This window comes from Synchiropus splendidus, chromosome 6 (genome assembly GCF_027744825.2).
Source record: "Synchiropus splendidus isolate RoL2022-P1 chromosome 6, RoL_Sspl_1.0, whole genome shotgun sequence".
In the NCBI taxonomy this organism is placed as follows: Eukaryota; Metazoa; Chordata; class Actinopteri; order Syngnathiformes; family Callionymidae; genus Synchiropus; species Synchiropus splendidus.
In genome coordinates this window covers 14,958,223-14,986,186 of record NC_071339.1, presented here as the reverse complement: position 1 = coordinate 14,986,186, position 27,964 = coordinate 14,958,223, and the positions used below count along the sequence as shown (strand labels likewise).

Here is a 27,964-nt window from a genome sequence, read left to right as displayed (position 1 = left end):
GTCTGACTAATAATTGCCATTTTAAAAGCTCTGTGGCACTGATAGGTGGGATTGTATTATTCTACATCATGGAAGCAATGTGCAAAAACCTATGTGTGTAACCCAGTTGTTGTTATCATGGCCAGTCTGCATCAATGGTCCAAATAAAGTAGAAAATAGTTGCTAAATTTTAGGAGGGTACTCCAGCTTTTGAGGGTGTGACGATTTGTTTTTACTGAAACCACAGAAGAGCTTAAATCTGAGGGACTGCACTAGCCACCTTTTGGTTCACAATGAATTATATCACAGATTTGTCATCACATTGTGGGATTCTGCTGCCTGTAGGTGTTGTTTTATTTTTAAAATAGGTGAGACTCAACAGTCGCTGTTTGCCATGCTGGATGCTGATTGGCTCAGCGAGGTAGCACAAGCACACCTGAGCTCAGCACCTTGTCTGGTTCAGTTTGTCATCACTGCAGTTGTTGTGTGTGGAACTGTTTGAGGGAAGCTCTGTGGTGACAGGCAAACCCTCTTCTGAACAAAAGGGCCAGAGAAAGATTCTTCGTTTTTTTCTTAGATGTCAAGCTGTTCCACGTGTGAAAAGAAGGGAGCGTGTGAACAGTTTTTCAGATGGTGGAGGGGGACCGTGTTCACTGTCCCAGAACATGTGCAGCCCAGCACTTGGGATAAATAACGGTGGCTGTGTGAATGACCAGTAGGTGGCAGTAGAATGTCGTGTTGTAGTCCTTCATGAACACACTGGCTGCAACTTTGACCTTCTCTCCTGTACATTCATAGATCAGTTTTTCTGCATTTCAGGTCCATGACTTACTTTTTAACTTCGACCTGTTGGAGGCATCAGTTAACCCCTGCCTGGTTATAGTCTGTGGGTGGAAATCAGAGTTCCCTAGGGGCAATTAAGGGGGAAAACATGCAGTCTGACTCAAGCTACATTGACGCTGGAGGAAACCTGAAATAAGTTTCGTGAAATGCCTTTCCATGTTTGTTGTTGAGTCGGGATGAAATGGCCAGGGGTTGTTCGCGCAGGCGCAGCTGCAGAGGCAGAGGCGCTTCCTCCTCGCAGCAGGACCAGACGGGTGTTCACACATGGAGGACCACAGCCGGTGACATTTTTACTGCGTCCCGCCTCGAAGGCGTGGAACCTGATCGCAACTGCGGTTCTGGAGGCTCCATCGATGTCCCAGCCGCAGGGCGAGTGAACACCAGTCCAACATTCGAGCCAGACGTCTGCTGCAATGGAGGAGCGCGGAGCACGGCGAGAGAGTTGGACCGGATTTTGAGGAATCACTGCGGGTGAGTTCAGCATCGTCTCTCTGCTTCTCCATCATTGTTGGCTTGTTTTGACTCTCACTGCTGCGGCGTCGATGTCTGGTGTCACCCTCCACTCACATATCCAACCGAACGCCTGTTTACCATGAAAGAAAGCGACCTATTGGGGTCTAAGCAGGCCGATGCTGACGATGCCAACCCCCCGGGTGAGTAAAGCACCGCTATATTAGCCAAACGACATCATCATCTTTTTACTTCGATGCGTTTTAAAAGGTGTAAATCTGGATGTTTTACAACCCACCGCTGCTCTCTACCCGGTTGACCAGAGGGGGCGCTAGTACACGCGTCCTCGCAGCTAAGTAGCTTCTCTAGCGTCAGTAAAAGTTCTTCATTCTCGAGCAACTGGAAACTAGAAGCACAAAGTGCACTTTAATAAAGGCGCGGGGGCATGTGGTGGGGGAGCAGAGGGCGTCCCACGGCGCTGCGGCGCTTCTTTCCAATGCTAAAGCTGCGAAACTCCTGTTGCTAAGCTACCGCGGCGTGGACTCCATTGAAGAATGTGCTGGTTCTGTTCACACTCCGAACACACACCACACTCCCCCGAAACAAAGACGCTGGCCTCAAATTAGACGAACCTCTTCATCGGATCTATTCAGTCGTCAGCGTCTGTGCGTCATAGAAATGCTTGGGCTCAAATTTACACTCACCGTGACATTATTTATTTCTGCCCTTCGATTCAAAGTTTCCTTCTGTTCAGTTATTAATGATGAATATTGGCACCAAATAAGGAGCTGCCTCAAAGATCTGCCCTGATTTTATCAGCTGATGCCATTCTAAATTGTACTGTTTAGATCTGTTCCTCACAGTTGGAACAGCTGTCCATCTTAACAGGTTGATTCATGAGGTTGATGCAGTATTCAGGCTGATCTTGCTGTAAAGTCATGGACAACTATATTGAAACGGACCAGCCTGTTAGAAGAGTTTGAAAAAAACAAAACACTAATATAACTAATATTGGTGTGACAGTTGTGTAACGCCGATGTTATTAATGCAGCGTTTGGCTTCAACTCTTCAGTCCTCTTCTTCCATCATCACTGTGATTCTCTCTTCAAGTGCCCGAGAGAATGCATTTATTTACGCTTCAACAAGAGGCGTAACTTTTGATTGAATCTCGCTCCATCCAAGGGCAGCTGCTGCAGATGGAGAGTCACGACTGCCGACATCATCACTTCAGTAAGAGGCCAGGAAAGAGTCTGGTTTCAGAATGACACTTCTCTCTTCCTCTTCATTTATTAGTCACTTAAAACCCTGACAAACTCAGGGTTGGAATGGAATGGAAAAGTACCTGAATGAAGAGTAACTTGTTGATCTTTTTTTTTATGTTTCTGATTTCATGTCCTTAGCCTAACTTAAAATAGTTATTATAATGTAATGAATGTGAATAAGGACGTCCTAATATAATAATAATATAATATAATAATTGTTGTTATTTTATTTTATTTATTTTTTGTCAGCACTTTATTCCAAAACACTTTTCCTAGTTGGTGGGCTTCCCACTGACCATGGCAATAAATTTAAATCTGATTCTGATTCTGAATAACACAATTTTGCACCCTTATTTGTGTATCTTGTTTGTTTCATAATTCTTTTTTAAAAAATTAAATATAATGTCGCTTCACAATGAACATCAGTCAAGACATACTGTAGATTTACAGGACGATCCCCGTCCTTCTGGGATTTGTAGCCACTTTCTCCTGCACAAACCCTCTATGTCTCCAAGGTCATTTTGAAATTGTTGTCCCCATCATCCCACTCCATCGTGATTGACAGCAAGAGCGAGGAGGAGAGAGAGAGAGAGGTCACCCATTAGCTCGGGCTTAGATGTGGGCAACCGTTTTCAGCTCTCAGTATCTGAAGACAGACACAAACCCAGGTGCTGAAAACCCTACTCCTGTCGAGCAACAAAAGTGGCCCTGGTGTCCAGTCATCACATGCAGTTGTATGACATTCGATTTCGAAGGCAGCGCCTGAACATCAGAGCATGGTTTCTCTTCCATCTATGCAGAGCTGTTCTTCAACATCCCGCTTTCAGCGCCGCACACTTATCAGCCCAGAGCAGATGGCTGGACAGTCATTTTGCACCTCCAGTCAGCGGAGATTTCATGTTCTTTGACACATATTAATGTGGCAGGTCCTGTGGCTGCAGGAGGCTCACTGCTGTCACAAACCCAGTTTGAGTTTGGGCTGGTCATTGTTCACCTGTGTGGAGCAGACAAACACACAGCATCAACGAAGCACACGCTTGTATCTCGTAGTGATTTTATTGATTGGGTTTGGATGAATGCCTCTTTTATCCCACCCACTCTGAGTGATTCAGATAAGCTTTGATTTCCCATTGTTCTAAGTGAAGCTGCCACTCCTGAGTTGTGAAAGTAATTGCACGTGAATGATAAAATGCTCACATCAACTTAATAATCTCAGTGGTCTGGCTGTCGTAATTGGAGATCTGTGGTTTTTGGAACAGACTCTCGATTCAGATCATGAAGCTTGATGAATTTCCATTATGAGTTTCCATTATGCCTGTTCAGAAATTGATCTTTACAGAACCAAACCTTGAAAAACAGAAAACAGCCTTGGTTTTAAAACACATTATTTCATAATCTGTTCATTTAAAAATTGGATGTGTCATATCTTTTGGGGTTCAGTAGCACACAGTCTTTCACTCGATTTGTTTTGTTTGTCGTCACAATCTTGCTTAAAAGTAAGTCATGTTAACGTGTATAAAAATGTAATTTTAAAAAACGGTGTATTGATTGTTTCGTCAATGGAAGGGTTTAAACAGAAGTGATATTTAATAGGTTGGATTCTTGAGCCAAAGGTCCACAGTAGTGAGGGAAGGCTATATGTCAGGGGTCACCAAACCATTTTGCAAGCCCAAGCTACTCCAAGGGCATCTTTTATTTTATTTTAATGTAAGATACTCTGGATATTTTCCTCTTTGAAATTTAAGAGAAATAAATGACTTTCCATTGTAAATTAGACATGTCAAAAATATATATCTATTGTTATTGTAGAAACTAGATTCGAAATGTTTATTTTAAATTAAGTACATTTGTTTATACGATAGAAAATGTTTCTTTTAAAGAGCTAGTTTTTGGTGGTTAATAAAGATGGTTCAAAACTGGATGTCTTTCTTCAACCTTCTTTTTTCCTGACATTGCAATGATTCTGTTCTTTGCCATATAACCCTATTCATAAGACTGTTCTGATGTGATCCTGGTGCTTCTCTCGACAGCAGTGTTGACGGAGTGATAAAAACCACAGAACTCTTGGTGCGATTTTTCCAGCCAGCGCCTCATCTTCAGGTAAAATCCTGCTGTTATGGTTGGTCTGATCCCCCACATGCTCCTCCGCTGTGCCTGTGTGTTCCTTGCTCCTTGTGTGGCCTGCCACATCTCACCTTTCACTGAATCCCAAACTGTCTGCAGTGAGACTCAAGCACCATGCCGCCCCCTGCTGACATTGTGAAGGTGGCGATCGAGTGGCCCGGTGCCAATGCTCAGCTGATAGAGATGGACCAGGTAATGCCGAGTGTTTGACTCGGCCAATGAAGCAAATCTTTCATTATTCTATATCTGTGTACTTCTTTTCACAGAAACGACCCTTGACCTCGATTATCCGCGAGGTTTGTGATGGGTAAGTCCACTTTTTTACTTTATTTATACATTAAGTGATTCAATAGTATTTGTTTTTTGTATTTGCTTCAACATGTTTGTTCTGTGGTCAGAAGTCTCCTCCTCTACTCACACCTTCATGTCCTTGTTCTTCTCCTGTTTCCAGCATCTTAAACATGCCTTGACGTATTTAAAAATACTCTAAGTCAAAAGTACAATGATCCAAAATTGAGGCTCAAAAGAGAAGGTAATAGATACTTCCTGTAGGTGCCCTGACTTCAGAACAGTCTCATGGCTCAGAACGGCTCCCATCTGTAGTCATGCTTTTATGCTGTTTTACGTGAACTAACTGAGCAAAAGACCTTTGAACCTCAGTCTGTTCAGGAAGCCCTGTACCCCTAACTTCAGGGGCCCTAAATAACAGCCTTGACTCAGTGGGATGTGGAGATCAAGAATCACAGAGTGACTTTGCGACATGAACACATGAGGAGATGCTAGAACTGGACAGAGAGGTGAGAGCAGCGGAGGATATCATCCTGCTGAGCTGCAGCAGAAAGGTGTGAAAACTTGAATACGCTATGCAGCCCCTTAGAGAACGTGAATCAATTTGAGATGAAGAGCAACTTGATTTAGAGAAGTTGGCGTTCACAGGTGTTGCTTTCGGCGTGTTGTTTTGGTGAATGAACAGGAAGTGGTCTCAGTGGTCTCTCATTACGTGGAGCACCTCCTGGCGACGTGTAGCTTGGAGGAAGTCCACATGTCCCGTGCACGGCGGCTCACAGGTGCAGGGATCTTGTCTGCCCTCTGGCTTCTAGAAGTCTCCAGGTTCCTGAGAAACTTAACCATTTGCTGGGAAGACTTGTAACTGCACTGAGGGAGCATTGAGTCCAATAGCTGTCCATCAGAGAGAACCACTGCTAATGATAGAACACACTTCTCGATGAGATTTCATGGTCTAATACTTAAAGGTGGCACACTTCAATGTACGGAAGAAGCATAACAACAACCGGAATTAACACAAGAGTGTGAAATCTTTTGACTGGCATGAGGTCTGTGAGAACAGTGGTAAGATTATTACAAGCTAATTTCTGCCACCGCTCTGCGATGAGTCCCTCGTGCTTCGAAGCGCGGCAGAGCCGGAGCCACGCAGACACAGTTTTATCGCTCACCGGGGCACAACTGCGCTGTTTGTTTTGGTCATGCATTCTCTTGTAGGGCCGTTTGTCCACCTCTCTGCTGTGGGTTCTTCTCCCAGGAGTGGCGTTTCACTGCACGCCTCCTCAGTAATTCTCCTGGATGGTCTCCCACTTGTGTAAATACAGCTGCAGCAGCCTCGCAGCCTCGCTGTTTTTGCCGCATTGCAATAAGTTCACCATGTGTGTGGAATCTTTGTTGAGTGATGAGACTAATGACAAATGAAACTCACTGCTTTCAGGTGGTCCCTGTCCGGCTCTGAGCAGTTCGCCCTGCGCTATGCCGACGGCCCGCAGCTGTACATCACGGAGCAGGTGAGCGTGTTTACACACGACGCACACTCCGCGTCTTGTTCGTAGACATCAGTTGTAAAACTCTGTTTCAGGGTCGTGGTGAAATAAAAAATGGGACCATTCTTCGGTTGGCCATTTCCCCGGTGAGTCACTTCTGGATGCTTTGGATGTTTGCTGTCTTCATGTCCTTGTTTATTGAAGTTCAGGTCTGTTTTTACTTGCAACATGGTTGTATCAGTTTATCTCGTCAACACGGTGCCGTAGTGGGTCGTGCTGCAGCCGCACAAGCAGGTCGTAGGTTCAATTCCCGGAGATTCTCGGTTGTGGGTCTCCGAAGAAAGATTTCCTTGCAGCCACTCTGGAACCTGATGAGAAAAAAGAAAGTGAAAGTTTATAGGTTTTCTCTCATTCACATCAATAGTCAAGGTGAATTCTCAATCCTTCTATTGAGAGCGAGCACAAAAGAACAACACAGTTTTAATCATTTTATTCAACACACCGTCTACAAAAGTGCCATGTTCTAGCCAAAAAAAACAATTTGAAAGTGTAAAATATATATAAGTGTTTCTCAGCCCAGTGCTTGTCAAGAATCAAGTTGACAGATTTCAACAGAATGAAATGAAAGTGAGACTGAAGGATGATTTACACAGTTAGCAGTGTTGTTCCCGAGGCTGGGGTCTCTGACGTGCTCCGCTCCCGACAGGGTCGTGCTGCTCGCCAGCTCCTGGAGAGAATCCAGTCGCACGGCATCGACGCTCGCCTCGAGGCTCTGAAAGAGCTAGCCAAGCTGTCAGCTGACCCCACCTTCGCCACTGAGTTCATCAACATGGAGGGGATCGGAACGTTGGCGCGTCTGGTCGAAAGCGGCACTCAGTGAGACGTTGTCTTTGTTTGTTTGACCCAGACACCTCACACCTGAAGCCCACTACGTTATAATACGTGTCCCTTGATCTCATTTAATGATAAGTTACTACAAGTCCCATAATGAACTGCAAACACACAAGTGTTTTTATCTCCACTAGCTTCGGTGAAATGCTGGCCTTCACGCTCACAGCTTTCCTTGAGCTCATGGATCATGGGATCGTGTCCTGGGATCTGATCTCGCTCTCCTTCATCAAACAGGTAGCTCTCAAACACCGGCTCTGTGTGTTTCATAGGACTTTATTTAAGCGCTGACTTCCTGTCCTCCTGAAATGAGTGGGTGTCGTCGCTTAGCAACACAGTGTAACGTGTGAATGGGTGTTTCTCGAGCAAGTCCTGCTCGGCCTTCAGAGTTCAGAGAAAAAAAAATCCTCCACTCTGGCGTCAGGTGTGGGTCAGATTCTCCTGCTGTCCTCCCACAGATCGCCGGCTATGTCAACCAGCCCATGGTGGACGTGTCCATCCTGCAGCGCTCCCTGGCCATCCTGGAGAGCATGGTGCTCAACAGTCACAGCCTTTACCACCGTGTGGCGCAGGAGATCACCGTGGGACAGCTCATCGGGCACCTGCAAGTGTGAGCACACACACACGCACAGATGCTTCCTGCAGTCTGACATTGTGGGGTGGGGGGCTTGGTGATGTGTACTGTTGTTGTGTTGTTCAAAATGAGTAGAAACTCAAGCCGAAGATGGAAGTAAAATATGTTCTCATGAGGAGATGAGCTCAGCCGTGGCATTGACTTCCCCCTGATCTCATGTCTGAAGATCAGGTCCTGTAAAGCTTCACCTTCACCTTCACATCACACTAGTCGCCGCGCTTTGCTGCACTCTTTTTTTCATCTCTGAGTATTGACCCCAAACCTCTACTCCTCCCTCAGAAAATGTCGTTCTATCATCAGCAAACATTATGGACCATGGATTTTGAAAGAGCTTAGAAAATTGTTAATTGAATTGCTTCAACAAAGTCAGTGCACAGTTTCTGAGCACTTTCCTGCCTGAGCAAGTGAAAGATCGATGACAAACAATGTCTTGACTTGTTTCCACGAGTCATTTACTCTTCCAAAAGTTAAAAACATCACGCTGCAAACACAATACACAAACAGCCTTTGCCATTTTCACTTGAGTTGGTGTGTGTTATTTCTTGCAAGTATTCAACACACAGCAACAAACCAACAAAAAGGTACCATAATAAACTACTGTGTGTTTAAAAGACTGGTTTCCCTTCGCTCCACCACATTGCATTCTCTATTTAAAATGAAAAACTTCATTGAAATATTTCAAAATAGTTAAAGCCAAAATTTCACTTGAATATTTGTAGAATGGCAGCTGTTCTGCCTGGTAGCTAATAAGCTGTAAACACAAGTGTCCTCCAGTGCTGTGTTTACATCAATCAAATTCCATTTCCTTCACTCACTCAAGTAACTGCCACGTTCCTGCCAGAGATGAGGGCTCTACATCTCTCATCAAAATCAAATGCATCTTCTCCATCGAAAAAGACAAGTGGTTATCCAATCACGGCAAAGTCTCTTGTGGCTCTCGATGGCTGAAATATGCTGAAATAATGACCCAAAAAAAAGAGAATCAAACCTTCTTTTCATCTTCTGGCGCTGCAGTGAGCTGTGATCAAGGTGATGGATGTTTGCTGGAGATGGGAACAACACTCCTTTAGATGATTGATGAAGCTGGAGAGCAGGTTCTTACTCCGCCTGAAAGTTGCAACCCAACCAAATATCTGTAATTCAGAACAAGACCATCAAACACAAGCAAAGTATTGTTGCCTTCGAGGCTCCGAGGCTGTTAAAGGAAGACAAATAGTTTGGTGCTGGCAGTGAAACGTGCTGCTGGATGCTGAGCTCTCAGACACTAAAGGAGAAAGATAAGGAGCTGTGAATAATTCACCTGCTTCACTGAAGCAACCCTCGTAATGTGAAGGAGCAGGCGAGTCTCTACTGCGAGCCATCTGACGAGAGCATGTGACAAATCCCTCAAATCATATTCAGTCAAAATAATCTGGCTAATCCGTGACTTATTCTGTGTGAGTGACTAGCATTCAGCTCAATCGGGTGTTGAGCTCCATCAGGTTGTTGACATAAAGAGTCGTGTGTGCGGCCCAGAACACGCTGCTTCTAACTGGTTGTTCTGCTGCTTGATGCTTCTCCAGGTCCAACCAGGAGATCCAGACTTACGCCATCGCCCTCATTAATGCTCTTTTCCTGAAGGCTCCGGAGGACAGACGTCAGGTCAGTTCACGAGTCACGAGTGATAGACTGTCATCTGAGATGAAGCCAGAACATCCACCCATGACTGACACCTCTCATCAGACGTTTGTGAGTCGCCGTCTGTCTGCCAGCTTTAATGGCTGTGATAGGCATCGCTCTGACTCACTCAGAACAGCACTCACTCTTCTTTTATATCCACACTAATAAGCAGCAGTTTGACGCACTTAAAAATAAATTCTTGCCAACTGGGAAAACGTTTTTAGCTGAGAATGAAGCCTTTTCAATCTGCTTTATTGCTGTCTTCAGTGCTTTTCTGACTGGGCTAATTTTACCTGGGACCCGTCCTCGAATGAGGATGTCTGAAGAAATGTCAGTGCCAACTATGTGCTTGGCATCTCACAGAATACAAAACAAAACCACTAGCTATTAAACATGACACGCAACAGTGGAGGCCTGCATGAAACGCCAGTTCAGATAAAGGCGGAGCTCATGCAGTAATAGTTGAAGTAAAATGACTAACAATGGACCCAGAAACTGATGACATTGAACAAAAGCCAGGCTGTAAATATATCCTCCATTAGGGATTTCAAATGTGGAGGTGACCTGATGGATAAAGGCAGCTTCACACATGCCAGTGAAAGCATTGTCATTCCTCTCTAGCTGTTTCCTCCTGCCACCATCACGGTGGTCCATGTGCATGATACTTCCTGTCATCAAGTCAAAACCATGGTGGTGATGTGAGGTAGAGGAAATGTTGCTGCTATCGAAGAGGAAAAGCTTGTGGATTGTTTTGGATTGGGGAGGACTATTGATTATCTTGGTTCTCAACCACATTATTTTTAATCCGTATTTACTGCTGCTCTATTGAGCCGTTCAGAGTTTGTCTAATGTGATGATGTTGGAATGGCTGCAGACACATTTTACCTGCAAAAGGCCTCACGTTGACGGATGAAAAAAGGACCCTGACATCAGTTTCTGATAACTGACCCTCGACTACCAGACACATTCAGTGAACTGTTCACATATTCACACACATGTCTATGTAGATGGCACTATGAAACACTGGGTGAGTAGCAAAAGTAAATCACCTTTACTACCATGCATTCATGAATCACTTGGAGTGGACTGCAATCTCATTTTTACTTCTCCTCACACCTCCAGGTAAAACCAATCCTAGCTGAGTTCAGGATCAACGTGATGACGTGTGCACATATGCATTGTGTAGAAAAAATGTAGAAATGTTAGGCTTCGTAACAACTGCAGCGTCAATGTTCAATTCATGAATTGCTTTTTATGTTGTTCCAAAGAGACCAGTCTGAGTGTTTGTGAATTGTGTGTCAGTGGTTTCTAATTTTCTTATTGCATGAGTGTCGTGTATTCCTGTATCTCATGTCCCATGTGTGCGCTTTTACCGTTCCATCCTCGCCCCCTCCTCCCCCTCCCACCTGTAGGAAGAGTATACTAACCCCCTGGAGCAGCCCCTCACTGTGAGTACTCGGGCCCTCAGCATCTCAGCTTCTTCACCTCACAGTCTTGGCTCCTGTAGTTGTGGCTTCCTTGTGCACAGGAATGCAGCTTCTCCCCTCTGCAAGTGTCGCTGCTAAAATAAAGTGTTCTCCTCTGTGAAGTTCAGATGTTCATTCTATTTTCTGCTTTGGTTTGATTGAATAAATCCATCTGACTGACGCCTTTATTTCGATGCTCGCAGGAAATGGCGAGCACTTTGGCGCAGAAACACTTGAGATCCATCATCCTCAATGTGAGTAGGGAGCATGTGGGGAGACATTACAGTTAATGTTGTTGTCTGATGTCTCTGAGATCTTACGTGGCTGTGAATTAACAGTGTACACTTGAGAGAAAAGGTTTCCAGAAACATGTTAAAATGGCTCAAAAATCCATCATAATGGTGCTGCTAATGGGTCTTTGGCTTCCCTCTGGCGGATGGAGGGTTGATGTTAAGAGGAAGAGTTATGACACCAAAGCCGCTAATGTGAGAGAAGCCTGCCAGAGCACTGTGACACCCACCACTGAGCTCCTGCATCAGTGAGAATGAGCAGTAGCGGGAAGATACTCCTAATGTCCTTCAGGTGTACTGAACTATTACGATCTCTCCTGGAGGACACAGTTCCTTTCCTCGTTCATATCTTCATTACACTGTAAGAACATGGGAGCTATGAAACAAGCTCACAGACTATGATGGATTCAATCTAGTAAAGTGTGTCTGTACATATCACATTAACATAGAAGGAAGCTTTCATTTGCTGATTCGCTGGAGTTACCATTGGGAGGTACCATTGGGTCTTCACGGGTGGGAGAGTGTTGTCCATTGGTAGGCTGAAGGTTGGGACATCCTGGAAAGGTTGCTGGTCCGCTGCAGATCGCAAATATATATATATATATATATATATATATTTGCGTGTGTGTGTATATATATATATATATATATATATATATATATATATATATATATATATATACACACACTACACACACACAGGGGGTTGGGACACATGGAGAGGATAGACAGAGTTGGACCGTGGATGTTGGAGATAAAGAAGAGGAGGACCACCTGATGGGTGATGCAGCGGCTGTGGAGAGGTGGAGGACTTGCTGTGGTTGGATCTGTTGAGAAATGAATGGCCTCTGGAGCTGTGGGAGGGAACCGGAGTGTGTTTATTATAATGCATAAATGAACTTTTGTACGTTGCTTTTAAGTTGTGCCGGTCGGTAAGAAACCTCTAGGTGACCTCCTTTGACCTGTCCCACAGTAATCCTCGACCTTTACCTTCCAGCATATAATCAGAGGAAACCGGCCCATCAAGGCGGAGATGGCCCACCAGCTCTACGTGCTGCAGGTACTGACCTTCAACCTATTGGAGGAGCGGATGATGACCAAAATGGATCCGAATGACCAGGTAAAATCTACTTAGGCTTGAAATGGCTTGAAAAATGCTTTGTGGTGACCGGTGTAATTCTGTAGACGCAGAGAGACATCATCTTCGAGCTGCGCCGGATCGCCTTCGACGGTGAAAACGACCCCACCGGCACTGAGAAGAGGAAGGCCATGTACACCAAGGATTACAAGATGCTGGGTTTCACCGTCAGTTGATGCTGCAAATGAATGTAAAAAATGAGTCACGCTCTTAATCCGTGGTGTTTCCGTGTGATTCCAGAACCACATCAACCCAGCCATGGACTTCACCCAAACCCCTCCAGGGATGTTGGCGCTGGACAACATGCTGTACTTGGCCAAGGCGCACCAGGACACCTACATCCGGGTGGGCTCTCAGAGCTTCCTTCTTCGGCTGTGCTTCATGAAATAATCCAACCATAAATGACCCAGAGTTCCACACAGCGCAGTTAAAGATAGAATGGGTTTTTTTATGAAGTTGTTTTTTGTGGACTCAGTTTGCATTTGCTAATGAAGGGTTCATTTCATCAGTTTCATTGTGTTTGCTGTTGGTCCCAGAAATTTGGCTCATCATTAAAAAATGATCAGCTGAAAAGAACGATTGTAACAAAGAAAATGTTCTTGTTGGTAATGGCAGCCAACCTTGTGTTTGTTTGTGAAGATTGTTCTGGAGAACAGCAGCCGCGAAGACAAGCACGAGTGTCCTTTTGGCCGGTGTGCCATCGAGCTGACTCGAATGCTGTGTGAGATTCTTCAGGTTGGAGAGCTGCGTAAGTACTTCAGCTCCATCTTCACTTTGTTTTTTCTCCCCCAGCCTGTTGAACTTGTGTCTTTGTCTCGTCCGTTTCTTTTCTCCTGGCAGCCAACGAGGGCTGCAACGACTTCCACCCCATGTTCTTCACTCACGACCGAGCGTGGGAGGAGTTCTTCTGCGTCTGCATCCAGCTGCTGAATAAAACCTGGAAGGAGATGAGAGCCACTGCAGAGGACTTTAACAAGGTTCGTCCACGCTGGTCTCGGCCATTCAACATGAATCAGCCCCTGATTCAGCCGCATGTTAAATTGAAAGTCTGTGTCTGAGCCAGACTCTGGCTTATTCAACCACTGAAGCTCTTGTTCAGAACACGTTCCTGCGTGGACCGAAAGGCAGGAGAACCCAAGTGCAATCCACAAATTCTGGTCCGGATGATGGTTCGAGTCAAACTCGTGATGCTGTTTCGCCCATCCTTTTGTTTCATGTCGTACAAGAGGATTTGCAAATGAATGAACGCCCGTGTCTGACTGGGTCTCACTGGATTATAATGAGCGTTTAAGTGATTTCAAAGGATGTGCGTGATCTTAATCCTGCGTGTTAATGCAGTGTGATGTCTCGGTAAATATAGAATACAAGGAGGGGAAGCATTTCCTGTTGAATGTTGGACAGCGTTTTACACTCATTATCGCTTATAAAATGGAAGTCTGTGAATCCCAATCCACTGTTGCACTTAGCGATAAGGCACTGTGATTGAGTGTTTCTCTTTTAAAACCTGCGAATCAGTCCACATGCTAATGTGTTAGAGTGAACCGCAACTGTCACAGTTTAGGCTGACCCGTCAGTGTTGTTGTTAACATGAAGTGCTTGCAGCTCTGATGAACATGTTGTGACACCAGTCCAGCAGGTGCCATCAAATGTGACTCAGCAGCGTGCGCTTATGATTTCTGAGCGAGCGTCAGTTTTCTTTTGACCACTACCATGGCAACCGGCTGGACATTACACAAGAGTGAATCATCCAGGGATTTGTGTCACAAGACTTTCGTATTAGTAGATAGAGAGGAAAATACAATAGCAAGGGATTTTAACGTTGCTCCGCTTCAGGGTGTCTCCTTTTTCACACTCCACCAGGTGATGCAGGTGGTCCGAGAGCAGATCACCAGAGCTCTGGCGATGAAGCCGTCGTCACTGGACCAACTCAAGAACAAACTCAGAGGCCTCAACTACTCTGAAATTCTGCGCCTGCGACAGTCGGAGAGAATGAGCCAGGATGACTTCCAGTCCCCGCCCATCATGTGAGGAGCACTTTCTTTATGGAGCTAGATCTCTGCCACCGACTCATACAAATGTGTCTTCTGCGCTCACATCACATGTTTTGTTCTCAAAATATTCCTGGTGCTCGGTCTCTCAACTTGGGTTTCACTCGCTCAAACACATGCAGCTACAGAGGTGCCACGAAGTCAGCCAATCGCTGAGCTACCGCTTGAGGTTGTCTGCTCTCATTGGCTGAACTTCTCCACCAATCACAAGACGTTACAATTGGGAGGAAGGTGGGTCTTGAGGACTTGATATAGTAAGTTAATAAAAATGGCGCAAGTCAATGAGAACAACTTACAACTTACTTATATTTTTACAAGTTTTCTTAATGTTGGGATTTGTTACGTAACACATCTAATGAATCCTCAACGTAGCATGATATAGACGGCTGTGCATCTTTAAAATTCTCGATTCATTGGCACGTGTCTATGGAACGTTGAGCGAGCGCCGGGATTATTTTGAGAGCAAAAAGGTGATGTGAGCAAAGAAAAACATGTATTGAGTGTCCAATAACCAAGACGCATTTGCAGGACTCTGCGGCAGAGATCTAGCGCCATATTCCTTTGATAGTTCTTGTCACCCGCGTGAGCTGTCAGACTCCCTGAGAGTTGTGATTGTCTGCACTCTGGCTCCATCTCTGTGAACCTTGAAAAAATGTCTGGACGACACCCTCCTGACCTGCTGCAGTTCTCTCCTCTTTGTCGCAGTGAGCTGCGGGAGAGAATCCAGCCTGAGATCCTGGAGCTCATCAAGCAGCAGCGGCTTAATCGGCTATGTGAAGGAAGTTGTTTTCGCAAACTGGGGAACCGCCGGAGGCAAGGTGCACGAGCCGGTCTCACTAGCAAAGTGTGCTGATGCCAATAAGCTAATCTCCATTGCTGCTCCGTTTGCAGAGAAATTCTGGTTTTGCAGACTCTCTCTGAATCACAAAGTGCTGCACTATGGGGACTTGGATGAGTCACCGCAGGGTGAAGTGCCTTTTGAGCTCCTCAGCGACAAGAGTAAGACGTGATTTCATCTTTCAGTTCACGGCACGGTGACGTGCCGTTACCGTCACGGCGCTCGAGACTCTGACCCAACTGTCTTTTCACTGGCGTTGTGCTCAGTACCTGTCTCTGATATCAAGTCAGTGGTGACTGGGAAGGACTGCCCCCACATGAAAGAGAAAAGTGCACTGAAGCAAAACAAGGTATCACTTCTGGTGACGTGTGATTGTCATACGGTCCCGACTCAGACGTGCTGTTGCCTTTCAGGAGGTGCTGGAGTTGGCCTTCTCTGTCCTTTACGATCCTGACGAGACGCTCAACTTTGTTGCACCCAACAAGTATGAGGTTAGTAAACTTGAACTGCAGCTATTGTGAAGAACCACATTATCAGTGGCATCCTGATCTGGAGAAGTGAGTTTTAACCCCTACAGACGACACTTGAATGTGGCTTTCAAATGGCCATCACTCCTCAAAGGTTTATCCCATCCAAAAAAAACAAACATTAGAGGGAAACATGGGCTTCAACCGGGAATTCAAATATGGTGTCTGAATTCAGAAGAGCTTCTCGGTGTATGACATGCTCATGGACAATAATGGTGAAAAAGGTTTTTAAAAGGGTCACACTGCTGCAATAATGAGTTCGCAGAGTGGGAGCATGGTGGGCTGTGGTGTTTCTGGCCTTGGAAAACGAGTTTGAAAACTATTTTTAGTTACTGTGAAAGGCCAGTTTGTTTTACATTCCTAATTTGAGTCTCCTCCAATGCTGTGACTGTCCATGGCAATGGTGATAGAGAGACCACACGGCTGCTTTTATTTTCATTTTCAAGTTTTACCACGTTCTGAAGTGGAACATTTGTTTTCTTTGTCTTTTTTCGATTTCAAACTGCAGTCACAGAAGAGCACTCACGACATGATAATAGGAACGGGCTGGTAGCACTAGCTCGCAGCACGTTATGCTCATCCATGTGCATATCCACAGCCATAAAATCAATACAGACCCACTGGGATGCTTTGTGCTGAAATTCATCTCCAATAATGAAAAGGGGACTGATGTTCAGTTTTGACCCACATCTCCTAACAATAAGTCGCTTGTGTAAAGAGACCCGTCTTTCACGAAGAGACTGGTTCATGAGATGAGAATTCATTTCAAGTCACCTTTTAGATTTCAGCAAAAAAAAAAAAAAACTGGTTGAAAAAGATGAGGTGGAGATGAGCCCCAGGACAGATGTGGCGGGGCTTTTTTGATGGCTACACAGAGATCCTACATGGAAAGGTTCTGGCAGGTGGATTTTCCCGTGTCATCCAGGAGAGACTCACAACAGAACAGTGAACAACGTCCTGGTGTGCCCCAGAAAACTTGGGAAGTCGGCTTAGATCATCCTGTCTGTTTTTTTTCAGTATTGCATCTGGACTGACGGGCTGTGTGCGCTGCTGGGTAGAGAGATGGGCAGCGACCTGACACGCAGTGACCTCGACACGCTCATCAGCATGGAGATGAAGCTCCGCCTCCTGGACTTGGAGAACATCACCATCCCAGAAGCCCCGCCCCCTGTGCCAAAGGAGCCTAGTTCCTATAATTTCACCTACAACTACAGCTGAGTTGTGTGTGTGAGGGGCCAGTGTGTGCATGGATCGTATTAGGCCAGGACCCGTGTGTGTGTGTGTGTTTTGTTTCTTTTGGATGTCAGGGGTCAGAGGTCAGGGTGCCGAGTCAGAATTAGAGACTTGACTATTAGTGATCTTGATCCCAGTCTTCTCTGGCTCCCCTTGTACAGATCCACTTCAGACCTGAGATCATGATATTTTCAGATTCTTCATGTAAACGCTGTGAAGCAGTTTCCGTGGCAACGGAAAATGAAGCAGCTTCCAGTCCAGCTCTAATCATGCCGCGTGAATGTTTCTGGCGGACGAGATGTCACTCAACATGAGATTCAGCCCCCTTCGCCTGCTCTCCCCCTTCTGTGTTTGTTTGCCGCTACAACAACAAAACCCCAAACATTCCATGCATTACTGATGTGCGTCCTCAGACACTACTGGATGTTAGTGTTTGATCTGCTGGGCTTTAAATGATGCGACGCATTACACGCTTGTGATCGGCAGGCGCCAGTGAACGTTCCCACCGGATTCAATTATGTTGCTCTCAGTGCAAACCCAACGATGAATGTGTGCGACGTCCCTCCACTGGTTTAGAGACCAAATGCTGGTCGACATGTAAATCATCCATGTTCGACTCTGCAGCGACCGCCCAGGATTTACTCCTGGAATAACACTGTCTAGTCAGCTAGTAATGAATGTATTGTGTGTGAATGTGCTTCTACTAAACCCCTCGACTCACTGACACTCCACAGAGTACTTGAATGGTTTAACTGACACACGTTTCCTCTCTGTCCTGTGAGAGAAAAATGCTTTGCTCACACACAAGAAATTTGTCATGTGACGAACATATGAATGTGTGGAGGTTTAAGTGGTCAACCAAAAGCACCATGTCACCGTCTGCACCCAGCACTGCAGGTGCAGACTGAGCGACAGGTGCATGTCGACCCTGCCGTCTGACCATAGACTCACAAGGCAAGCTGGGATAGATGTCTTGTCCTGTCTGACCCTCTCAGACAGATTGTGTGGAGAGGTTTTGTCCCGTTCTTTTGAGGCAGATGTGCAGCAGCAGCAGAGTATGATCTTGGGGCCCAAAACCACTCGGCACATGGTGCAGGGAATAATGTGAGTTCAGTGGTGTAAAAGGCAGCTCAACACAACACGTCGTACGCTGAGGCCTTAGGCCCGTCAGTGTGTCTGACCGAATGTTGTTCAGCCGTGCGAGACCTGGCAGGCTTGATAACTGAAGTGTTCAGGCTCGTGTTTGGCTTATGACGTATGATTGGCACTTCTATTCCAGCCATCTATCTAGGACCTCCAGTGCGTGGCTCCTGCTCCATCACTCTTCTTCCTCGACTGACTTCCATGTACCGCTTCCTGTCAGTATTATAGCAGGGCCTCTCTACCGTTCTCCCGTTCTGAAACTTTACTCTCCGTCATCGTTCATGCTTGGGTTTTGCATTGATCGATGATGCTTCCTTTGGTCAAAATGTCTTCGGGTACTGGCCATTTTTAGATGCTGGCCTCTGTTCAGAATGGTACCACTGCAAACCTGTACTGACCCATCTCAGTCTTCATCTGGAGACCAGAGCAAACTTTTTAGGGAGCACTACTTAGCTAGAGGTACAGGCTTCTCCGTCGCCACCTAGCATGAATGAGGAGAGTTGAGTGACAGTGGCACATTCCAAAGCTCCATTAACAGGAACAGCTCTCGCCCCCCTCTCCAACGATGGTACGACTACTGAGAGCCAGCGTCCTTTTTAACTGGTTAACCACTGTATTCACAGAAGTATATTTTTGTAAATGATTGACGTGATGGTTCGACGCCTTTCATGTGCTTGTAACTGTGTTTCTAACGTATCGTCATGTTTCTTTTTGAAGAACTACATTTCCAACCATGATCACCTCAGCTGGGCGGCACCTAATGATGATGTCAGTGTTCTGCACCGTAAACGGCTAACACGTCAATAACGCGACGCTGCCTGTGACTTCTTTCCTAGATGTTTTCTTGTTTCCGAGTCTTATCCAGCAGCTTCTCCTGTCAAAGTGGATTTTGGAAATCCAAGCAGGTTAACACATGTGTGTTCACATCTTTTACAGGACATGCAGAACTATTTATTTACAGTTAGCTGTAGTGAAGATTGACATGTTGTTAGACGATAATTAACAACAAACCATCAGAAATGCTTTATACTTATAGACCAGTGTGTATATTCAGTATTGTGATGCCTTATGGAGGAACTGTGTTATGTTCTGTGCGAATAAAGGATCTATGAATCTGGATTTACTTCCTGCCCGGGTACTTCTTCCTGAGCTTTTCTTGTTCTGCTTTATTTCTAACTGTGTTGACACGACAAGTTCAGAGTACACAGTCACTCCAGCTCCTCTTCTCTGGCTTCATCTCTATTGATTTTAAAATCTTATTCATAACTTTTTTAACTCATCTGAAGTGAAACACTGAGCACAGGTGAGTCAAGGCTCTTCCTCACCAAGGCTATGGCAACATGCCTGTGTTGCTTTAAAGCACCTTTTAAAAACACATTTTGTAGATACGTACTTGTGATGCCTGTTTTTTTTTGCCTGGTTTTTGTGTAAGCACTTGACTGGTGTCTCTTTCTTTCACACTGGCTCCTCCGCCTTCACCATCTTCATCCTCCTCCAGTACAACCTTCATTATCCTACATGAACCTCGCTGTTTTCCTCCGCTCCTTCATCTCCGTCATCTTTGGTCATACTCTGTATATCCTCTCCGTGTGTCTGTCCTCCCTAACTTAGTCTCCAAACTTCTCCCTATGTCCCTCTGATATGCTCATTTTTTTTATCTGGTCCTGTCTCCCAATGACAAACCCTGTATCTTCATCTCTGACTCTCCTGGCTCTGACTCAATGAGTGCCATCATGGCAGGGACCTCTACCGTCCTATGAAGCTGCCTCTCTGACGTTACAGTCGTCTCCACCCTGCTGCACTCTCTTCTTCACCTCCTTCTTCTCGCTCCATCACTCCGATGCTTTGCTCGAAACTATTGTCACTTCTACACCTTCATCTTTGCACCCACTGCCTGTCATCCACACTCATGTCCTTCGTTCCTCATCTCCCCAGCTTCCCAAACTGCTCCTCTCTCTCACTACAAATCACTTTATAGTCAGCAAACATGGCCTATGGAGGCTCCTCATTTACCTCTTCTGTCTGTCTGTCCAACACCAAAGAGAGCACTCCTCACCAGTCACTGACCTCACAATGACCTGCACAATTCTCACAAACGTCTCTGATGCTTCTGAGTTCCTTGTACCACTCCTCCCCTCTAGAACCTCTGTCAGTCTTCCAGACACAGCTTCTCCTGGCCAGGCTCTGTCTCCCAACAGTACTGCTCATCGTGGTGAAACCTGATCTATAAATGGATCTTGTCTGTGATTCCAGATGTAAATGCATGAACATGGCCCCATTAATCCGTTGATTTAGAGCTAGAGAAGTTCTGTCCCAGGTTGAGACGGTTGTTTTATTTTAGTGCAGTTGTCATGCGACTTGAGTTCACTCTATGATGAAATGAGGACCATCACTCCAGGTGCCTATATTGTGACGCACAGCTTTTACAGAACCACGTTAAGAGAAGATGGCTCATAAAGCTTCCTACTGCCGTATATCACAGTTTTTTTCTCCAGCCTCCCTCCCCTCCCTCCTGCTGCTACCATCAGCAGTGACGCACACACTCACAAATGACGGACTCACATGCGAGTCTGCAGTAGATCTCTAAATTCAGAATCTGGTCCTGGTTTTGTTATGCAGACAGCTGAGGCTGAGCAATAAAGGAGAGAAGTGATGTCGTAGACTGGAGACCGGAGGTGGTTGAGAAGGTTCTGAAGGGCCGTGGGGGACGGTCCCTGAAGAAGGATTCCTTCTTATAACTTCATCATGCTTTCTTCCACTTGATCAGGTGCTTCAGGGTCGTAGGAAGAGGAGAAAGAGGCCACAACGTTTCATACCCATGGAAGAACAACAAGGTTTTAACCTCCAAAGAAACGCAGAAATGAAAAAATTGTTTTATTGTTAAATAGCTGAAAATAGAATTTGACACACGTTACTGTACTGATGAAGGTTTAGGCATGAGCTCTGTAATATTTAGCGGCACGGTGACAGAATCTGAGGTACTGAAAGCGTAGTGGCTTCACGGCGACTGACACAGACAACACTAAAACCTGCGCTTTCCTCTGCTGTGTGTCGGTCATTGGCGGGCCGCTGACTCCTCAGAGCAGAGGTCTGTCTTTAGGCAGTTTAGTTCCATGGATGAGCGATGAGAGTATACTTTACATTTTATATAAAATAAATACAAATGTCCTTTTGATCCTGGCTGTAACATTGTGTCAGGGGTCAGGATGTAGGAGCAGTTTCTCTTCCAGATGATCGTTGTGAGTCTGTGTGTGTGGACGGAAGGTCAAAGGCTCGACTTGCCGTACCAGTATTTTAGGGGGATGGGCTGCCCTGGAGTCCATCCTCTGGCCTGCCGCAAACAGCAGAATGAGCATGAGCAGCAGCAACACAGCAGAGTTCAGCTGGGGAACAAACACGGGTCTGACCTTTTCTTCTGCTGCCTCACTGGTTCTGAAGGAAATGCACTGAGGCCCCCTGCTGTCTCTGCGGCTCGGCCTGAGACGCTCACCGGTGCCTTGATGCAGACAGACTCTGTAATATGTCTGTGCCTGGAGGTGGCTCAGGTTGAAGCTCTGCGTGCCTGCCAGGATGCGCGTTGTGTACATCGGTGCGTGAATGTTTGACGGGATGGACTGCCAGGACAGGCGGGTGGAGGGGAAGTTGCTAGTGCTGCGCCAGGTGAGGATCGCAAAGTGTTCTTTAACCTCCACCAGCTCCAGTCTTGGAGCGAAGCCTCTCCAACTGGAGTCCGTCTGCCTCTTCCCTTTGGTCCCTCTGCTGTGGACAGCGATGGTGACACTGCGTGTGTCAGCTCCCAGAGTATTCTCAGCGATGCAGGTGTACAGTCCCGCCTCCTTTGCAGTCACCACGCTGATCTCCAGACTTCCGCCGGGGAGTAACTTGTAGTGTTTGCAAAGGTTATGAGTGGAATCCTGGCAGAAGAGGCTGGCAGACTTGTTGGTGAAGCCCTCAGGGAGATTGTTGCTGTGATGCAGAGCGGGCTCTGCTGCACTCATACTCTGAGCAGGCCCGAGTCTGAACCCAGACGGAGTGACCCAGTAGAGCTCGGGCGGCGGGTTAGCCAGAGCTCGACAGTGCAATGCAATGTGTCCTCCTTCTCTCACCCGCACGTACGAAGGGAGGGTGCTGGCGGGGATCATGGGGAGGCAGGAGTTTGACAACTCCCGGGCTGAGAACTCTCTTACCCTGCGCCCCCTCAGCTCCGCTGGTTCAGAGCACAGAGTCGCCTGTGGCTGAATGAAACGCACCATCCGAGGCGCGTCTGTTTGTGAGCTGTTGTGAGTGGAGGATGCCTCGTGTGCAGCCCATCTGAACAGGCAGTCGCAGTGGAGTGGGTTGGAGTGCAGGCTGACCTCCTGTAGGCTCGGCAGAGAAAGCATGACCTGCTGCTGGAGGGTGCTGAGGGAGTTGGAGTTGAGCATCAGGCTCTCAAGTTTTCGAACCTTCAGGAAGGCTTCCGGGTGGATGTATGAAAGACGAGGGTTGTTGGTTATCTCTAGCTTGGTGAGCTCCGGAAGGTTCTCCAGAGCCGCTCTCTCAATGGACACCAACTCCACCATGTTGTTAAGGCCCAGCTCCTTCAGGTGGATCATGTTCTGAACATCTCCAGTCTCCAAAACTTTGATGCGGTTTTTGTTGAGGTCAAGAAACTTGAGTGCGGGCACTCTTTTCAAAGCCTGTGTGGGGACTCTGGTCAGCAGGTTGTCAAAGAAGGAAAGGCTCTCCAGGCGGTTCAGCCCTTCCAGAGCTCTCTCTGCCAAGCTTTTCAGGCCCATCCCACTGAGCACCAGACTCCTGAGGGACCTGAGCGCCACAAAGCCCTTCTCTGGAAGAGCCGCGACTGGGTTACCGCCGAGCATGAGAACTTCCAAACATGGCAGATCCTTGAACCACCTGGGATCGATCACAGTGAGTCGGTTGTTGTTGATGTGCAGCCGCAGGAGGGACGTCAGGCCTCTGAAAGCGCCGGGCACTATACTGTTGATGTTGTTGTGGCTCAGAAACAGTTCCTGAAGACCTGGCAGGGTGGAGAAAGAGGCTTCTGGAAGTCGACCTATGTGGTTTTCCTCAATGTGCAGCACCAGCAGGCAGGGCAGGGACGGGCCTCGGGTCAGGTTCTTGACATGGCTGAAGCGGTTCTGCGAGAGGTCGAGGTCGGTGAGGTTTGGCAACCGCCGAAGCACCGCGGCGTCCAGCTCAGACAGAAGGTTGCTCTGCAGGCGCAGGGTGTGTGTGTTCGCCGGGAGCAGGGACGGGAGGCTGGTGAGAAGCAGATTGTTGCAGTCCACGGTCGGGGCTTCACTGTAGACCGAGTCCGGGGAGAACCAGGGTTTGATCTGGCACACGCACCGCACTGGGCAGGGGACATGCCACGGCAACGCATGAGGAAGTGAGTCCACTGCTCGACGCACAAACACACACACCAACACACACAGAAGACACTGCCACCATGGAGCTGGAGTCGACCACATAATCCTTCTCTGGAGGAGGTCAGCCAGAGTTGGGTCTGAATCTACCTCAGTTTGACGTTATTATTAAGAATGATATTTGTGTGTTGTTAAATGCTGCTCTCGAGTTGTCGGCTCAGACTCGGCTCCAGGACGGTCCGTTAGCGCTGATCCCCCCCATCATAGTGGGCAGCAAACACATGGCCTTCTCACTGCGCCTACAGACACACAAGAGGAGGAAAAAAATAAACAATGGGCAACATCTGATTCTCTCTGTCAAGATGACGTCACATGCAGCCGCCACAATCGCCTCTCACTAACTCTGTCATGTGGAAGAATGTTGGAGAAGCTTCTGCTTCTCCTCGGACGCTGTATCAACATGGAGTCTCTTTCTTACTTTACAACATACAGACATTTAAGTAAGGTACAAATATAGTCTTACAATGTGATGTCGTCAAGGTCAAGGTCTTCGTCCTTGTTATTCATGCACGTGCCACATTGGCTCTGACTCCGAGGCCCATCAGCAAATTGCGAACTCACTGAAAAGTCTCTTTTAGTCCTCACCAGTGGAACCAGCACCTGAGGAGCGGATTTATTTGTACTTTTTTTTTACATTTTTGATCAGTGGTATATTCATCAACGACAACGAAAACAGCATGAATATGCATCAGATTACGAGGCGCAATCCTGCCAGCAAGTTGTGGACCATTGAACCTAATTCCGAATTCAAACCCCAGTTCGAGGCGGAAGTTAACTACAGGAGACATCAGAGTTGTCAGGACTCCATTCTGCTTCACAGATTCTCAGACGCAAATGTGCTGCAGCCTGAGTCTGTCTTTACAACGTTGCCATTGAATGGTATGGAAAGAAAATGGAATAGAAAGAAAGCCTCTCGCACTAGAGCTCTGTATAGTAGCATGCAAGGCTCTTTAGCTTGTCACCATGGAAACTAATCTTCAATCCTCAGTGTCTCAGAGGTTTACCTTGAATTCCCTGTCATCTGTCTCCCGCACTGTATGAGAGCACACTTTGATTGAGAGTCTCTAACTTCAGACCAACTACATCTCTCTCAAACATCCAATAACTGCTGTCTTCAGAATCAGGATGTGAGGGAACCGCGTGCCGAGGTTGGCCCTTTTTCTCTTGTTGTTTCACCAGAATAAGCCGTCTCTTATTACACATCAGGTTCCATTCACAGGCTGCTGAGCTCTTCTCGGGCTGAATGTTAAACTGGTGTGTGGGTTGGGAAGGGAGCTGGAGGCTGTGGCACCTTCCATGACAGTTGATCTGGGTCTGCAGTTTTAGGAACGTTGGAGGCCTTCTTTGGTGTTAGTGGTCTGAGATGAGAGTCACTGGACTGGTTCAGCTTTGTGAAGCTTCGTGAAGTGTTGTGAAGCCTCCTTTCAGAATGCAGTAGGTTTAAGAATGATGTATTGTTCAAATACTTGAAAACCAAAGATTGGAGAGCAGCAAGCGCCATCTAGTGGGCTCTAAACGCAAGGCCTCGTGAAGCTTCATCAGGTATCTCTACTGAAATGGAAGTCTTGACTCAGTGCAGTTATTTCTAAGTCAGTTTATCGGAGTTATCTGTTTTTAAATAGCAGCATGTTGTGTTGCTGTGACTAGCCAGGTGTAGAGGTGTGGAATTGAAATTCTGCAAACATCAATTTTTCATCTGCATGCACAGAGCGAAGGACACTAGCAACTACTTTCTATGATGAGAAGCTCAGTGAGGTTGTTACTTTCTTCATGCGCTGGTGAATGAGACGGTGCGTGAGCTCGCGGAGGGAAACACGTCACTGTTGTGTATCCTATTGTAATGTCGCGTGTCCTTTCCCCTTGTATGTGGGAGCTTGGTCATTGTGTTCTTTTATGTGCACCTCTCTTGGCTCGGACACTACCCTTCAGAGCACGGCTGTGCAGTGATCACACAACAATGTGATCTGAACTGTTTTTTTAGGTTATAAAAACAACAAAAATATCCAAAATGTTCACCCAAAAATGAATAGAAAATGTGTGGTTTAGTTTTATACAGGCTCCAGCAAGAACAATGTTGTGTGGACCGCGTGTGGGTACATTTGACGTGTGTATACAGTGAAATGTGTGTGTGTACGGTAGGGAGACATGTTTTTGCGTCTTATGTGTGGAGGTAAAATGTTTTGTGTTTGTCCACAGGTGAGGATCAAATACTGCTTTTCACGTTTACACATGAGCGTGTGTCCTGTATATATGTGTAAATATGTAGAAGTGTGTGATTTTTTTGTGTGTGCACAATGACAAACTTGCATTCACGTGTTGGTCTACAGGTGGAATGAACCGCCAGGACAGATGAATAACTTACTTGATGTTTGAGCATTTGACATCATCAAGATTAAAATTCAGACTTTTTCCTTAAAATGTCAAGTATCTTCTACAGTGGTGGTCGTCGTACAGAGCAGTGTTCAAAAGAGAAGCGCTCCAGGGCTGCCTTGTGTGGCTCTAACACTCAAGACTGACTCGAGATTTCAGCGGATCGGCTTCATTTTATCACTGAAAAACAATGTCATTTTCTGCCTGATCCATTCAGAGCCAACAAACATCCTAGCTGCTGTTTTTTTGGTCTTAACACGGAGGGGGAACATGGTTAGTTCTGGAGACTAAGTGCAGCATGTGTTTGCCTTCACTTGTGTTTTGTATTCGCGTCACACACGCTGACACACACATCCAAAACTAAAAGGGCTGACTCACTTGGGCTCTGGATATCAACACATGCGCTGAGTTCAAAGCACTGAGCGGCAGATGATGATGATTCCTGACAGCTTCACCTTGATGCAGCTCATTATTCCTTTGATCTCTTTATAGAGAAGAACGCAGCAGAAGATGATGAAGCCCAAATGGGAGTGTAATGAGATGGCAGGCAGGAATCAAGTGCTGCATCATATCAGGTCTCTTACCGCCAGAGAAGGTGCGACTACATCTCTGTAGGTGGCATGAAGAAGCTCCACGTGTCGGGAAGCTGCGGCTGTCTCTCTCTCTCCTCTGCGGCCACAGATCTGTGAGTCTCCTTTGATTCCACTTCCACCTCGTCCAGCCTCGACGGTGGAGCCGAGGAGAGGTTTGGCACCGACTGTATCTCTCTCTCTCTCTCTCCCTCCAGCTACAGAGAAGAGGTGTGCTGCTGCACAGCTTCTGTCTCGCTCGTCTCCCTCTCCTCCTCTGCTTCTACTCTACATCCCTCTCTCCCTCCCGCTCACTGCTCTGTGCCACAGTAAAGTGAACACTTCAGCTCACTGCCTTCTTAATTAAACAGTGTTTTGTCGCGCCTTTTGGGCTCTTGGCTGGAGTCAGTCGCATCATCATCATCAGGCTGAGACAACAGTCAAGTTTTAGTTTTGAAGTCTCATCAGTACCCAGCTGGCAACACTGCCGTTACCTAGGAGACCAAACTGAAATGTGTTTTGGAAACAAGATTATTGATGCGTTTTCAGAATTATTTTCAATGTCTTGTAGATCAACTCAATGCTGGAGTTTGACTCCAACGGTTCGACTGCCTGTACTGTTTCACTCAGTCACAAACCAGGGAGACCTCCTCGAAGCAGCTCATTCCCCTATTGATTTTTTCATGTATATTATTGCCCTACTTGCATCTGTTCATCAAATACCATTTGAAATGACGTTTTCAGAATGAAGCTGTTCCTCCGTCACCACGTCCAGAATATTCCATCCAAAGCCCATCATCTGTTTGCAAGTTATCTTGCTAACAGATGGACAGATGGTGGAGGGTAATGTGACTCTGCATCACCTCCAAAAACAGACAACAAAGGGTGGACTCAGGAGAACCTTCTAGACCTTCGAGGGGTCACCAACCCTCTAGCAACCAGGAGCTGTGTGACCCACTGGAACAGTGGTCTAGCTTTCCCAATAATTACCAATGGTGTCACAAAAAAAAGAAAAAAAAAGACGGTTATTACATGAAGATTATTATTATTATTAATATTATTATTATTATTATTATTTAAAACACCTGCCCTTCATATCTGAGTCTGAGGGAAACATCAGGAAGCTGGATGAGTTTCAACAGGAAGAAATTCTGTTAGGTTAATGTTAATGTTGTTGGTTCAGTACGTTGGGGAACGTATTGAGCAAATAAAAATGTAATTGTATTCATTTTCAGCTTCACAAAATGGCCGACTCCTTCAAAGCACTGTGATCTAAACTGAGAGTGCAGCAAGGACCACAAAGAT

General features: G+C 46.3%; 2 protein-coding genes across 9 annotated transcripts; one reads left to right on the top strand and one right to left on the bottom strand.

The window, feature by feature from the left end:
• Positions 1-1,072: 1,072 nt before the first annotated feature.
• elmo2 (engulfment and cell motility 2) lies at positions 1,073-19,412 on the top strand. 8 transcript variants are annotated; one of them, XM_053868570.1, is made up of 24 exons: positions 1,073-1,293; positions 1,422-1,475; positions 4,565-4,634; positions 4,758-4,850; positions 4,925-4,965; positions 6,379-6,451; positions 6,523-6,573; positions 7,134-7,303; positions 7,453-7,552; positions 7,774-7,925; positions 9,512-9,677; positions 11,021-11,056; positions 11,278-11,328; positions 12,362-12,484; positions 12,550-12,669; positions 12,743-12,847; positions 13,142-13,250; positions 13,343-13,479; positions 14,363-14,526; positions 15,256-15,368; positions 15,442-15,549; positions 15,655-15,737; positions 15,802-15,879; positions 16,933-19,412. In XM_053868570.1, the coding sequence occupies exons 4-24, from the start codon at positions 4,773-4,775 to the stop codon at positions 17,131-17,133; spliced, it is 2,259 nt and encodes a 752-aa protein (XP_053724545.1). In that variant the 5' UTR covers positions 1,073-1,293; positions 1,422-1,475; positions 4,565-4,634; positions 4,758-4,772; the 3' UTR covers positions 17,134-19,412. The 8 variants fall into 8 exon arrangements, with proteins under 8 accessions (XP_053724545.1, XP_053724546.1, XP_053724549.1 ...); XM_053868571.1 differs by lacking the exon at positions 1,422-1,475 and having other exon boundaries at positions 4,568-4,634; XM_053868574.1 differs by lacking the exon at positions 1,422-1,475 and having other exon boundaries at positions 7,774-7,919; positions 9,512-9,590.
• A 1,761-nt stretch (positions 19,413-21,173) lies between these two features.
• LOC128760697 (leucine-rich repeat neuronal protein 2-like) lies at positions 21,174-26,919 on the bottom strand. The gene is made up of 2 exons (XM_053868303.1): positions 26,675-26,919; positions 21,174-23,959 (listed from the first exon to the last, which is right to left on the bottom strand). The coding sequence occupies exon 2, from the start codon at positions 23,763-23,765 to the stop codon at positions 21,486-21,488; it is 2,280 nt and encodes a 759-aa protein (XP_053724278.1). The 5' UTR covers positions 23,766-23,959; positions 26,675-26,919; the 3' UTR covers positions 21,174-21,485.
• Positions 26,920-27,964: the final 1,045 nt, after the last annotated feature.

Bases quoted from the DNA above. Each gene is read 5' to 3' on its own strand.
- elmo2 (XM_053868571.1), top strand. From the start codon at position 4,773: ATGCCGCCCCCTGCTGACATTGTGAAGGTGGCGATCGAGTGGCCCGGT. The intron at 11,329-12,361 runs GTGAGTAGGGAG...TTTACCTTCCAG, and splicing joins TGAGATCCATCATCCTCAAT to CATATAATCAGAGGAAACCG. The intron at 14,527-15,255 runs GTGAGGAGCACT...TCTTTGTCGCAG, and splicing joins TTCCAGTCCCCGCCCATCAT to TGAGCTGCGGGAGAGAATCC.
- LOC128760697 (XM_053868303.1), bottom strand. From the start codon at position 23,765: ATGTGGTCGACTCCAGCTCCATGGTGGCAGTGTCTTCTGTGTGTGTTG.